Below are 15226 nucleotides of genomic sequence, written 5' to 3'. Positions count from 1 at the left end.
TTCCTGGCTGGTGTCAGTCTGACTGGTAGGTATGGGGACTGACGAGGGAAGGGGACTGACGAGGGAAGGGGACTGTGGGGGGGAAGGGGACTGACGAGGGAAGGGGACTGACGAGGGAAGGGGACTGAGGGGAGGAAGGGGACTGACGAGGGAAGGGGACTGACGAGGGAAGGGGACTGACGAGGGAAGGGGACTGAGGGGGAAGGGGACTGACGAGGGAAGGGGACTGACGAGGGAAGGGGACTGAGGGGGAAGGGGACTGACGAGGGAAGGGGACTGACGAGGGAAGGGGACTGGGGGGAAGGGGACTGACGAGGGAAGGGGACTGACGAGGGAAGGGGACTGACGAGGGAAGGGGACTGGGGGAAGGGGACTGACGAGGGAAGGGGACTGAGGGGGAAGGGGACTGACGAGGGAAGGGGACTGACGAGGGAAGGGGACTGACGAGGTGGAGGGGACTGAGGGGGGAGGGACTGACGAGGAAGGGGACTGAGGGGGAAGGGGACTGACGAGGGAAGGGGACTGAGGGGGAAGGGGACTGACGAGGGAAGGGGACTGACGAGGGAAGGGGACTGACGAGGGAAGGGGACTGAGGGGGAAGGGGACTGAGGGGGAAGGGGACTGACGAGGAAAGGGGACTGAGGGGGGGAAGGGGACTGACGAGGGAAGGGGACTGAGGGGGGAAGGGGACTGAGGGGGTGGAACACACAGAGGGCATCTTAAAGGAACCAATTGCTAGCTATATGATGCCCCTTGATGTTTCAGTCATTATTTCAACCTCCTCCTATTTTGATTACAGGTTCAGTAAAAAGTGTACTACATGTAGCCTATTGGTTAGAGCGTTTGTCAAGTAACCGAAAGGTTGCTGGTTCTAATCCCTGAGCTGACAAGGTAAAGATATGTCATTCTCCCCCCTGAACAAGGCAGTTAATCCACTGTTTCCCCGGTAGGCTGTCATTGTAAAATAAGAGTTTGTTAAAGAGTTAAATTAAATAAAAAATCTCTCATTATGTCCAGACACTCACTCATTTCATTTTAATTTTTTTTTCCATAAGGAGTCAATGGCCGCTCCCTTTCCCTACATGGTCCTATGGACCCTGGTCAAAACGTGTGTACTATATAGGGAATCGGGCCCCATTTGTGACGTGGTCATTCTCTTCGGTAGGCTATGGCAGTGGGCATGATCTATTGGGAAACAGTATATGTGACACCTCATGATGTAACACGCACGTGTGTGTCCATGTGCATCTCTGTGTGTGTGTGCGCTGTGTGTGTGTGTGTCCATGTGCTTCTCTCTGTGTGTGTGTGTGCGCGCTGTGTGTGTGTGTGTGTGTATGTGCGTGTGTGTGTGTGTATGTGTGTGCGCTGTGTGTGTGTGTGTGTTGTGTGTGAGATTCAGAACATCTCTAGACTGTTGGTGAAAGTAAATCCAGGGTCTAGAGTTGTATTACCTGCTCTGTCAGCAGGGGGGTATCTCATCCTAACCAAAACAAACATTAAATCCCCTCTTAGTAATCAAAGCTCTGACAGGTTAGTGGGGGTGGGATAAGTAGTCATACTGAGACACTTTATGAATACTACCCATAATCGTCAGTAAATGAGCTGAGATTTTATTTACTTTGTCGCCATCTAGTGGTTGAAATCATTACGCTAACGCAAGGTGGCGGTAGTCAGCAAACAGCAGGTCTGCGACATGTTACGTTCCGTCCGTCAATGTAGAAGAAGAGTATGACGCATGCGCATGTCACCTCGGACGTGATATTTGAAAGTTGTTGATATTTTCCGAGTTGGAAGATCAATCTTTGAAAACATCAGGTAGGTTTTCTGCAACACTTGTACGAATTAATTTCTAGCTGTTTGTTATGATAATCAGTTTTTTCGTACTGCAGCTTCTATCCACAACTTTCAGTGTTTGCGAGCTAGCCACTAGTTAGCTAACGTTAGCTAGCGACCTAACGGTACTGCCCCAGTATCCAAATATATTTATAGGTTACCCTTCTTGTCTGTGCAGTAGGCAAATTACAGTCTTACCTATGGATCTCGGGTCTATGAAATTGGTTATCAGCCTAATCAATGACACCTACAGAAAACAACTTGGAAGAGTTGTCACAGCTAGTAACATTACTCCCATTTCATGGACCCACGAACCATAGGTAAGGCTGTACATTATGATGTAAGTATGGACCCAAGAACCATAGGTAAGGCTGTACATTATGATGTAAGTATGGACCCAAGAACCACAGGTAAGGCTGTACATTATGATGTAGGTATGGACCCAAGATCCATAGGGAAGGCTGTACATTATGATGTAAGTATGGACCCAAGAACCATAGGTAAGGCTGTACATTACGATGTAAGTATGGACCCAAGAACCATAGGTAAGGCTGTACATTACGATGTAAGTATGGACCCAAGAACCATAGGTAAGGCTGTACATTACGATGTAAGTATGGACCCAAGAACCATAGGTAAGGCTGTACATTACGATGTAAGTATGGACCCAAGAACCATAGGTAAGGCTGTACATTACGATGTAAGTTTGGACCCAAGAACCATAGGTAAGGCTGTACATTACGATGTAAGTATGGACCCAAGAACCATAGGTAAGGCTGTACATTACGATGTAAGTATGGACCCAAGAACCATAGGTAAGGCTGTACATTACGATGTAAGTTTGGACCCACTACAATTCTGAAGTCTAATACATCAACAATCAACAAAACTGATTTTAAAAAACAATTTTTTTTTGTGTAAAATGATTTGTCTTTTGTTTATATAACAGCATTCCAACCTTGTTTACCATTATCTAGACCAAATATGGCACGATTACACTATCCGTTTGAATCACTTTCAATGGGGGACCTGAAGGCAAAATGCAAATTCCACTATTGTGTCTTATCTTTATTGTGGCTAGCTTCACACAGGTACTTGTCTCTTCTCTAACGCACAGGGCCCGGCTTCCCAATAGCGATATCATTTAGGTTTACGAGTGGTTTTAAATATGCATATTTCCCAAACCTCCACGGAGAGCGAACGTCGTTGAAGTATGTGTTGATACTGACAGGATGGAAAGAACGGCAATGCTTTCTCCATTCAGATGTTACCTTTGCATTAGAATTGTTCCACTATATACTGAGGACGGATCAGCTCCTCGAGAGATACAGCATTATCACCTATGACTGCAAATATTGAGGAGGAGTATTGTAATGCTTATCCTATAATGCACTAAATCACGATTTTAGCACAGCATTTGCACACGTGTTACACATTATGAAATATATTGAGACCAAAATTTGACAGTAGCCTATAATTAGCAAAATATAACTCAATACGATTTAAATATATAGGCCAAAAGGCTGTACTTTGTGTATCTTTTAATGCAGACATATTTTTTTTTAAACTGTTCGCTTGTTTGTAACAATTGCAAAGTCATTGGCAACTTAGTATTTGTAGTCAACTTCGTCAGAGAGGAAGAAGAAGCGAAGCGAGAGGTTTCACTCTCACGGCTCGCCAAAATCTGTCCAAAATAAGCACAATGTGTTTCTATGTGCATGGAGTCGAGGAATCAATTACTTTGGAGTCAGCGAAGTCCTGTATGCAATACTTTGAGAAGTTAAATGAGAAGGAAATGCAAACTTTGTGGAAGAATTCAGGTACAGTAATGTAGGACAGGTTCAGTAGTGATAGGACAGGTTCAGTAGTGGTAGGGCAGGTTCAGTAGTGGTAGGACAGGTTCAGTAGTGATAGGACAGGTTCAGTAGTGGTAGGACAGGTTCAGTAGTGGTAGGACAGGTTCGGTAGTGGTAGGACAGGTTCGGTAGTGGTAGGACAGGTTCAGTAGTGGTAGGACAGGTTCAGTAGTGGTAGGACAGGTTCAGTAGTGGTAGGACAGGTTCGGTAGTGGTAGGACAGGTTCGGTAGTGGTAGGACAGGTTCAGTAGTGGTAGGACAGGTTCAGTAGTGGTAGGACAGGTTCAGTAATGTTTAGCCATCTGAAAGGAACCCAAACCGTTGCTGGCAGCAGTGCAGTTGCATTGTGAATTGAGATTAAATGTTATCAATTTTTCTTATCATTAAAAAATAAATACATGGCTGTTTAAATGTTAAGAAAAAATGTCAATTTGTCACGTACCTAGTCGGATGAAGTTTGGTCTGAATTGGATGTTTGGTACTATATTGACTAAATATTATTTGAATTCTATAAATTAAAATGGCCAATTTGGATCAGTGAGCTTAATTTCATTTAATTTTCACAAAATAAAGTTTCAGAAATACCAAAAAAACTACAGAAACAATTTCAGAACAATCTAAACAATATCTTGCTGAAATGACAAAGAACAAATGTGTTTTTATTTTTTCACATACACATCTAATTTCCAATAGTTTCTTATCTCAATGACATATGCCCACCTGTAAAACCATGTTAGGTCATTGACCTACCCATTAGAATTACACAGATTTATTTTTTTACATGACTATTTCCAGTTATAGGTGTTTTTTTTCTCAATAGATCACTGTCCTGATGAGCTACAGGTCTACAGACAGGTGTTGTGGGGTATTTTAAATATGTATCCTTTTACAGCTGTGGTTATTTATTCAGATCAAATGTTCTCTAACTCTACATGATGACTCCTTGCTGTCCCCAGTCCACCTGACCGTGCTGCTGCTCCAGTTTCAACTGTTCTGCCTAATTATTATTCGACCATGCTGGTCATTTATGAACATTTGAACATCTTGGCCATGTCCTGTTATAATCTCCACCCTGCACAGCCAGAAGAGGACTGGCCACCCCACATAGCCTGGTTCCTCTCTACCCGGCACAGCCAGTAGAGGACTGGCCACCCTTCATAGCCTGGTTCTCTCTCTAGGTTTCTTCCTAGGTTTTGGACTTTCTAGGGAGTTTTTCCTAGCCACCGTGCTTCAACACCTGCATTGTTTGCTGTTTGGGGTTTTAGGCTGGGTTTCTGTACAGCACTTTGAGATATCAGCTGATGTAAGAAGGGCTATACAAATACATTTGACTTGATTTGATTTTGATACATCCAGACGGCTTTGAACTCTTAATAGTGAAAAATATTTACAATATTGCACTTTGTTTGTATATGCCTTCCACTAGGTGGAGCTCTTACCGTGTGGATATATATTTTTAAATGTTTTATTTAATATTTATTTAACTAGGCAATATTCCCAATATCAAAACTGAGAAGGGTTTAGAGCAATGTGATCGTTTCTGAAATAGAGATGATAAGTTAGCTAGCTACTTCATCGTGTGCAGGCAGTTCTCTCCACGTAGCAATGTTGACTGTTTATCCTAGCCGCCGTGCTTCTACACCTGCATTGCTTGCTGTTTGGGGGTTTTAAGGCTGGGTTTCTGTACAGCACTTTGAGATATCAGCTGATGTACGAAGGGCTATATAAATACATTTGATTTGATTTGATTTTACTGTAGCTTCCTTATTCAAACAAGTCGAGCACTTGCTATTATTTATCCGAACTTCATCCATATTATTGAAACTGCAGTTAATTTGTATTTTTTTTTTCTTTCCCTTCTATAGGCTCCTTCAACCATGTCGTCCAGATTAGGAGGTAAGTCCTCTCCCATCTCCCCTGTCCTGTTCCTGGCAGTAGACGGTGAACCCATGAGATTCTTCCTACGCCCCGGTCCCACCAAGGTTCGACTGCAGCCCGTCATCAAGGCTGGTGGAGGCCTGGTGTGCAGGGCCCAGGAGCCTGGGGCTTTCCTACTGATTGACCCAGAGGAGAGGGGGTCCGTGGCGGGTTCGGCAGCCCACTGGTACGTGTCCACCCAGTACATCCGGGACTGCATGGAGAAGAATCAGCAGCTGGAGGTGGAGGATTACCGCTTCAAGCCTGACAACGTAAAGGTAACTTGATATAGAGAAGGGTTCTCCCCAGGATTTATTTAACAAGGGGGTGGGGGTGGGGTGCTGTAAAATACAGTGAGCTCCAAAACTATTGGGACAGTGACACATTTTGTGTTGTTTTGGCTCTGTACCATTACAATAACAGGGGAGGTTAGCATTTTATATCATACCCCCAAGACATGCTAACCTCTCACCATTACAATAACAGGGGAGGTTAGCATTTTATATCATACCCCCAAGACATGCTAACCTCTCACCATTACAATAACAGGGGAGGTTAGCATTTTATATCATACCCCCAAGACATGCTAACCTCTCACCATTACAATAACAGGGGAGGTTAGCATTTTATATCATACCTCCAAGACTTGCTAACCTCTCACCATTACAATAACAGGGGAGGTTAGCATTTTATATCATACCTCCAAGACTTGCTAACCTCTCACCATTACAATAACAGGGGAGGTTAGCATTTTATATCATACCTCCAAGACATGCTATCCTCTCACCATTACAATAACAGGGGAGGTTAGCATTTTATATCATACCTCCAAGACTTGCTAACCTCTCACCATTACAATAACAGGGGAGGTTAGCATTTTATATCATACCCCCAAGACATGCTAACCTCTCACCATTACAATAACAATAAACTCTTTCCCTATGTCCAGGCAAACGTCCAGACCAGGTCAGGGAAACAGAGCGTAGGTAGTATCGGACGAATGGGCTACACTCCGGAGGAGGATAAGGCCATTATGACGTACATCTGTGAGCACAAGCGTGAGTCGCATGGGAACAAGGTATGGCAGGAGATGGCGAAGAATGGTCTGACCTGTCACAGCTGGCAGTCGATGAAGGACCGTTACCTTAAACAGCTCGTTAAAAGACAACCTGAGCCTCGGGACGGCAGGGGAAGGAACAAAACGGTCGCCACTGCTGCTTCGGAGGAGAAAGGAGAGAACTCGTTTGAGAAAGAGAGAGAGAAAGACATCCCACCACTGACTTCCTCACTTCAGAAAGACTCTCGACAGCCTGATATTATTATGCCGTTGGCCCAAGAGTCAGACGCCTCAAAGACTTCCTCTGAATCCAAACTCCCTCGGGCATCATCATCATCATCAGACACTGGTCTCCAACTCCCACAGAAGTCCCCTCAGAAAGACCAGGCTCAGTGCTGTCCTGAAGGACCGGGAACAGAGGAATCAACTGTGGAACCAGAGAGAGGTCCCTCGTCCCAGCTAGAGCCACCAGCAGACCCTGTCCAGTCTGACACTACAACACCCCAGCTGGTCCCTTCTAAGAGACTCCACCAGCCTTCTCCTCCTGGGGGCAAACACACACATCCCCAGACTGAGGAGGCAGCAGCCACCCCCTCACTTAAAAGAGCCAGGTTAAATAGTGGAGCAGTGGTGGTGGTCTTGGAGAAAAGGGATTCAGCTGTTACGTCAGGTAGGGTTGAACAACTGATAGGACTACACCTCTCTCTGTCTGTCTATCTGTTACGTTAGGTAGGGTTGAACAACTGATAGGACTACACCTCTCTCTGTCTGTCTGTCTGTTACGTCAGGTAGGGTTGAACAACTGATAGGACTACACCTCTCTCTGTCTGTCTGTTACGTCAGGTAGGTTGAACAACTGATAGGACTACACCTCTCTCTGTCTGTCTGTTACGTCAGGTAGGGTTGAACAACTGATAGGACTACACCTCTCTCTGTCTGTCTGTTACGTCAGGTAGGGTTGAACAACTGATAGGACTACACCTCTCTCTGTCTGTCTGTCTGTTACGTCAGGTAGGGTTGAACAACTGATAGGACTACACCTCTCTCTGTCTGTCGGTTACGTCAGGTAGGGTTGAACAACTGATAGGACTACACCTCTGTCTGTCTGTCTGTTACGTCAGGTAGGGTTGAACAACTGATAGGACTACACCTCTCTGTCTGTCTGTTACGTCAGGTAGGGTTGAACAACTGATAGGACTACACCTCTCTCTGTCTGTCTGTCTGTTACGTCAGGTAGGGTTGAACAACTGATAGGACTACACCTCTCTCTGTCTGTCTGTTACGTCAGGTAGGGTTGAACAACTGATAGGACTACACCTCTCTCTGTCTGTCTGTCTGTTACGTCAGGTAGGATTGAACAACTGATAGGACTACACCTCTCTGTCTGTCTGTTACGTCAGGTAGGGTTGAACAACTGATAGGACTTACACCTCTCTCTGTCTGTCTGTTACGTCAGGTAGGGTTGAACAACTGATAGGACTACACCTCTCTCTGTCTGTCTGTTACGTCAGGTAGGGTTGAACAACTGATAGGACTACACCTCTCTCTGTCTGTCTGTTACGTCAGGTAGGGTTGAACAACTGATAGGACTACACCTCTCTCTAGATCTGTCTGTTACGTCAGGTAGGGTTAGGGTTGAACAACTGATAGGACTACACCTCTCTCTGTCTGTCTGTTACGTCAGGTAGGGTTGAACAACTGATAGGACTACACCTCTCTCTGTCTGTCTGTCTGTTACGTCAGGTAGGGTTGAACAACTGATAGGACTACACCTCTCTCTGTCTGTCTGTTACGTCAGGTAGGGTTGAACAACTGATAGGACTACACCTCTCTCTGTCTGTCTGTTACGTCAGGTAGGGTTAGGGTTGAACAACTCATAGGACTACACCTCTCTCTGTCTGTCTGTTACGTCAGGTAGGGTTGAACAACTGATAGGACTACACCTCTCTCTCTCTGTCTGTCTGTCTGTCTGTCTGTTACGTCAGGTAGGGTTGAACAACTGATAGGACTTACACCTCTGTCTGTCTGTCTGTCTGTCTGTTACGTCAGGTAGGGTTGAACAACTGATAGGACTACACCTCTGTCTGTCTGTTACGTCAGGTAGGGTTGAACAACTGATAGGACTACACCTCAGTCTGTCTGTTACGTCAGGTAGGGTTGAACAACTGATAGGACTACACCTCTCTCTGTCTGTGTTACGTCAGGTAGGGTTGAACAACTGATAGGACTACACCTCTGTCTGTCTGTTACGTCAGGTAGGGTTGAACAACTGATAGGACTACACCTCTCTCTGTCTCTCTGTCTGTCTGTTACGTCAGGTAGGGTTGAACAACTGATAGGACTACACCTCTCTCTGTCTGTTACGTCAGGTAGGGTTGAACAACTGATAGGACTACACCTCTCTCTGTCTGTGTTACGTCAGGTAGGGTTGAACAACTGATAGGACTACACCTCTGTCTGTCTGTTACGTCAGGTAGGGTTGAACAACTGATAGGACTACACCTCTCTCTGTCTCTCTGTCTGTCTGTTACGTCAGGTAGGGTTGAACAACTGATAGGACTACACCTCTCTCTGTCTGTTACGTCAGGTAGGGTTGAACAACTGATAGGACTACACCTCTCTCTGTCTGTTACGTCAGGTAGGGTTGAACAACTGATAGGACTACACCTCTCTGTCTGTCTGTTACGTCAGGTAGGGTTGAACAACTGATAGGACTACACCTCTGTCTGTCTGTTACGTCAGGTAGGGTTGAACAACTGATAGGACTACACCTCTGTCTGTCTGTCTGTCTGTCTGTTACGTCAGGTAGGGTTAGGTTGAACAACTGATAGGACTACACCTCTCTCTAGATCTGTCTGTCTGTCTGTGTCTCTCTCTCTCTGTCTTTGTCTCTCTCCCTCTCTCTCTGTCTTTGTCTCTCACTTTCTCTCTCGCTGTCTCTCTCTCTCTCTGTCGCTCTCTCTCTGTGTTAGTTATAAAATGTATTTTGTTCTTACTTCAGGAGAGAAGGCAACAAGTTCCAACACGACAGAGGGGCAGCTGGGAAAGAAAAAGGCCAACAAGCGTAAACTGGGCATCCTCGAGAGTGCAGTGAGAGAATTCGAGGGGTCAGATGAGGTATGATAATCTGTGACACCTAGGCTAGTTATTACACATGTAGGACCTAGAGTCAGGAAGAACCCTGTAGTCCACTCTGAAATGTTTAGGACCTAGAGTCAGGAAGAACCCTGTAGTCCACTCTGAAATGTTTAGGACCTAGAGTCAGGAATAACCCTGTAGTCCAATCTCTGATGTTTAGGACCTAGAGTCAGGAAGAACCCTGTAGTCCACTCTGAAATGTTTAGGACCTAGAGTCAGGAAGAACCCTGTAGTCCACTCTGAAATGTTTAGGACCTAGAGTCAGGAAGAACCCTGGAGTCCACTCTGAAATGTTTAGGACCTAGAGTCAGGAAGACCCCTGGAGTCCACTCTGAAATGTTTAGGACCTAGAGTCAGGAAGAACCCTGTAGTCCACTCTGAAATGTTTAGGACCTAGAGTCAGGAAGAACCCTGTAGTCCACTCTGAAATGTTTAGGACCTAGAGTCAGGAAGAACCCTGTAGTCCACTCTGAAATGTTTAGGTCCTAGAGTCAGGAAGAACCCTGTAGTCCACTCTGAAATGTTTAGGACCTAGAGTCAGGAAGAACCCTGGAGTCCACTCTGAAATGTTTAGGACCTAGAGTCAGGAAGAACCCTGTAGTCCACTCTGAAATGTTTAGGACCTAGAGTCAGGAAGAACCCTGTAGTCCACTCTGAAATGTTTAGGACCTAGAGTCAGGAATAACCCTGTAGTCCAATCTCTGATGTTTAGGACCTAGAGTCAGGAAGAACCCTGTAGTCCACTCTGAAATGTTTAGGACCTAGAGTCAGGAAGAACCCTGTAGTCCACTCTGAAATGTTTAGGACCCAGAGTCAGGAAGAACCCTGTAGTCCACTCTGAAATATTTAGGACCTAGAGTCAGGAAGAACCCTGTAGTCCACTCTGAAATGTTTAGGACCTAGAGTCAGGAAGAACCCTGTAGTCCACTCTGAAATGTTTAGGACCTAGAGTCAGGAAGAACCCTGTAGTCCACTCTGAAATGTTTAGGACCAAGAGTCAGGAAGAACCCTGGACAGATTGGGAAAACCTCCTGTCCTCACTCATACTGAATACAAAAGCTGACTGTATTTATCATTCAGCCTATTGAACATGGACCTGTATTAGAATGTCAGTGGTTGTATTCATTAGTGCACAATGTAGCAAAAAGTTTTGCAACAGAAAATGAAAACAAACGTTACTGTCTGGTTTGGTTCCTTGTACTGACAGTTGTTTCCTTTTCCTAGTCAGGGAATGAGGATGACGATGATACTCCAGACCTGGCTGAGATTGCTGGCCCTGTACCAGTCCCAGGCCGGGAGACTCAGACACCAGTAGCTGCCCCCCAGACAGAGAATAGCTCTGCTCAGATACAGCCCCAGCCTGCTGCCCAAGAGAAGAGCTCAGAGACCCAGCCTGAGGGCCAACTACCCGAGGCCAGTGGTCCCGCAATGAGTGGGTCGGCCCCAAATGCACCAACGGTCCCAAATGCACCTGCAACGAGTATCCATGTCCCGAAAGACCCTGCTATCCCGTCCACTTCGACAGTTCCTCACCTGTTCCTGTTTGAGCGTGACTCCCAACAGGTAAGAAGGGACAGACTCCATTGAGACTTTAATAACTTTTTTTAGCTTCAGTGATGCTGTTTTTATGACACATTGTGTTTTTTTTTGGTTCTTTTCCCTTTTACTGTTTCTTGTTTGCTTTTACTTCTTATTATTTTACTGTAAAATGTACTGTAAAATGTACTGTAAAATTTGTTTTGATACGATTTGAGGCGGAGGAAGAGGAGCCTTCCCAGCCCTTCTCCCAACTCCAGCTCCAGGAGGCCAAGCGGCTGGTCCTCAGCCTGATGAGGGAATCCAAACTGGGGCTGGTCGCTGTCACCAAGGCGCTCCTGAAAAACAGTGGAGATGTCTCCGCTGCCCTGAGAGACCCACTGATGATGCCTAACGTAGGTAGGTAGCCCGGTGACTAAGGGGGTGGCGGTAAAGTTGCCCGGTTTGAGTCCCAGACTGGTGATTGGGGGGGGGGGGGGGGGGTGAAGGTGATTTGATCTGAAGGGCTGCTGGGTTCAAACCCCCCCCCCCAAAAAAACATTGAGCAAGGTAGGTAACCCATAACATGCGCTCTATCCAGGGTCGCTTCACTGCTGTTTGACCCTGTGCTTCTCTTAACTGTGTATGCTATGCTATGTAGGTATGGAGGGGGGGGGGGGGGTTAATGAACATTAGACACACTGTAACATATGGACACTAAAGTCATATTGTGTTATTGCAGGGAACGGGGTTCAGCAGGTCCCTCAATGGGAACGTCATGACGACCGCCTGCTGCTGTCGGCTGATCCTTCGGAACTCCAGAACAAGTTTGGGGAAGAGGGAGTGGCCAAGAGGATGGCTTTCCTCTATGCAGAGTGACACTGGGGGGGTTCAATAGTATGCAACGTTGTGCGACCTTTAGTTCTGAACAACACGTTTCCACCCCCCCAAAAAAGCTACCCACCATTCTTCAACATTCTTTGAGGTATGATTGCTCCTGTTTGGTCGGTGTGGCCTGATCAATATGGGTCCGACATTACCTTTTTAAATCGCAAAATTTCATGTAGCCAGCACACCATAAACAATCGTACCTCTAACAATAATTACAATGTTGTTTCCTACTGAATGCGTTCCTGTGTTGTATTGGACAATGGATAAAAACAGGAAGGACTACCTTAGCCCTTGATCATGACTGGCAGTTCTATTCTATTATAAAATAAGAGTCCTTGGACGAAGGCGCAGTCTGTACGGGAGAGTTTTGTTAAGAGTTCCGACGCTCGGTCTGAACATTTAACGAGCATCGTTTTGCGGAACGGTTTTGGAAGCATAACGACTTTATCTTTCATTTAAGCAAGAAGGCTAAATTCATACACACCTTTTATAGGGTTCCCACACGGCCGTATCTCCATTTAAGCACTAGTTTAGGGAAAAGATACGGAGGACAGAGTGGACTACCTGTGCTAGTTAGTTATCAGCGTCTCCGAACACCTGTGTGTAAATGGTAGATGACACACGGTGTTGTCACTGAAAAATACTGTCGGCTGCAACTGTGTTGAAACCGGTTAAAACGGAGTACAGTGTTTATTTAGTGTATTTTGCATTTGAGAAATTATTTTGATGTGATATGTAAAGAACTTTTATTTTTCTATAACCTTACCGCAAATTGAGAATCGATTCATGTTTAGTTGGGAGTATTTGGCCATTTTCCAGAGCCACTTTAAATAGAACACGTAACGTCATTGGACTATAAGGAATAACATTAGCCTCCTTTTGTCTATTGTAGGGCTAGGACTACCTGAACTTGTCCAACAAGAATAATAGTTATCAAAGTGTTATACAATTTTAAATAGTTTTTCTTTCTCTGACATGTTTGTTTTTTTATTGATTGATTGCGGACGCTAATATAACCGTACACTTTGTGCTTCAGGAAATGTTTTTTTAATCTTTATTCTGTTCCATTACATTGCACACTAATCATTGGAGGAAGGTATCTTCTGTAACGGGGGAGTTTTGTTAAGTGCCCCCCGACACTCGGTCTGAACATTTAACACGCATCACTTGTGGTACTGTTTTTGGAAGCGTAAGGACCTTATCTTAAAAAAAAAAAAAAAAAACAGTTGAATTGATACACACTGTTTTAGTGTTAGGGTTCCCACAATGCCATATTTCCATGTTACAGAGCTTGTTTACGGAAGACAGAGTGGACTACCTGTGCTAATTAGATAGCTTCATCTCCTGTGTGTAAACGATGGACGCCACAAACGTGTTGTCACTATAAAATATGGTCGGATGCAACTGTGTTAAAACAGTGTAAGTGTGTATTTTGAAATTGTGAAATTATTTTTGGACGTGATATGAAAGTAGAGAGATTTATGTTTCTAGAACCGTACCGCAAATTGAGAATCGATTTACGTTTAGATGGAGTGTTTTGTCTGTTCTGGCTTCCAGGGCCACTTCACCTTTAACAGAACATGGACTTTAACACTCCTTGGACTAAGGAGTAACATTGGGCTCATTATAGTCAGTCCATTATTGGGCTATGAAATGCCATGTCCCATGTAAGATGGCACATTTTAACTTGTAATATTTTAACTTTTGTAATGTGTCTGTTTGGAATTCAAAATGTGCTATTTTTTTCAATAGTAAACATGATACATATGTGAAATATACTGTATGCATATGATGATTTGTGACAATCTGCCAATGTAATAAAGTAACTGATGTAATTCGCTTCATAAGTAATCTTAACTTGCTTGATTTCTGTAGCCAATTTAGTGATAATATGCATTTTGAGTAAATTAGTGGGAGATGGGTCATATTGGTTTTGGAAATATGGGTTGCCGAATAGTACCAGTATTTTAAGATTATTTAGTAGCTTGTGCAAAATATATGACAAATGGCAACAATACTACCTACCTACCATACACAACACATCACACCACCGTGTCATTTTTTAACCACTATCTACTACCCCGACGGAATATATATATCTCATCAGCCCATTCGCGTTCTGCAATGAGATCTATTTTGGACCATCTGGTACTCCGTGACTTCGAATCGCTTGACAATAGGATTGTTAAACATTTTAAAAGGGGGGGAGTGATCGTCTGCGTGCATAACCGCACATTTTTGTCCAAACAAGCATAATTGATATTTAAATTTACGTTTTTTTTAGTTTTTTTTTTTTAGGTCTTTTGAGTTCTTGAAAGGGAACCGGGTAAGTGTTCAAACCAGACAGTTTACTTAGCAGCTAACGCGAGCAAGCCAATGATGGCTGTCACTGTTCGTGTAACCAAGGGTTGATCGTGTACTGCAAATGCCTGCAAATATAACCGAGAACAAGATCGTTAAATAAAGTACTTTATCAGTGCCGTAGTCAGTCACTCCATTTGACATGTTTGGGTATTCACATAGCTACTGTAGCTCGTTTATTTGATTGAGATGTGAGTGTTATTTTTTGTTGTTGTGCACAATCCTTAGCAACTAGCTAGCAAGCTAACGTTGTTTTGCAACCCTGGATACAACACCTGGCTAACTTAGCAACTAGGTACAATAACTTTAACGTGTCAATGTGTAATCTATTTGCACTACGGTCGTGATTTGGTTAGCTTTGCTATAAAAGTCATTTTAGTTTAGCTACCTGTTCACGTTGCACCAGGCAGTTACTTAGCTTGGCTCATTGGCTAGCTAACGTTAGCAAGCTTGCTAGTTAGCAACAGTAGCCTCTCCTCAGGCTGAAATGTGCTTGCCTTGCGAGTTAGCAAGCTAACGTTAATGAACGTTACTGGTATTGTCTTGTACAGTGTGTCTGCCTACGCCCTATTCTGCTCTTACACACCTGCTGTGTACACGTACGCGTTGTATACACTCCAATACACAATTGTATTGCATTGTAGTACAGGTTAACAG

At 44.5% G+C, this 15226-nt stretch overlaps 2 protein-coding genes across 2 annotated transcripts in view; both read left to right on the top strand.

The window, feature by feature from the left end:
- The first annotated feature begins 1731 nt into the window (after positions 1-1731).
- terf2ip (telomeric repeat binding factor 2, interacting protein) lies at positions 1732-14055 on the top strand. The gene is made up of 7 exons (XM_029685442.2): positions 1732-1815; positions 5556-5885; positions 6557-7334; positions 9666-9781; positions 11027-11365; positions 11557-11737; positions 12060-14055. The coding sequence occupies exons 2-7, from the start codon at positions 5568-5570 to the stop codon at positions 12194-12196; spliced, it is 1869 nt and encodes a 622-aa protein (XP_029541302.2). The 5' UTR covers positions 1732-1815; positions 5556-5567; the 3' UTR covers positions 12197-14055.
- Positions 14056-14361: 306 nt separating this feature from the next.
- The window catches only part of LOC115131901 (E3 ubiquitin-protein ligase RNF123), a 296244-nt gene continuing 295379 nt past the window's right edge, over positions 14362-15226 (top strand). Inside the window, exon 1 of the mRNA XM_065004357.1 lies at positions 14362-14534. The gene's annotated coding sequence lies outside the window, so the exon portion shown is untranslated. The remainder of the gene's footprint in view (positions 14535-15226) is intronic.

Source organism: Oncorhynchus nerka, linkage group LG2 (assembly GCF_034236695.1).
Source record: "Oncorhynchus nerka isolate Pitt River linkage group LG2, Oner_Uvic_2.0, whole genome shotgun sequence".
NCBI classification, from domain to species: Eukaryota; Metazoa; Chordata; class Actinopteri; order Salmoniformes; family Salmonidae; genus Oncorhynchus; species Oncorhynchus nerka.
The sequence above is the reverse complement of the archived record's forward strand: the minus strand, read 5'-3'. Positions and strand labels throughout refer to the sequence as shown.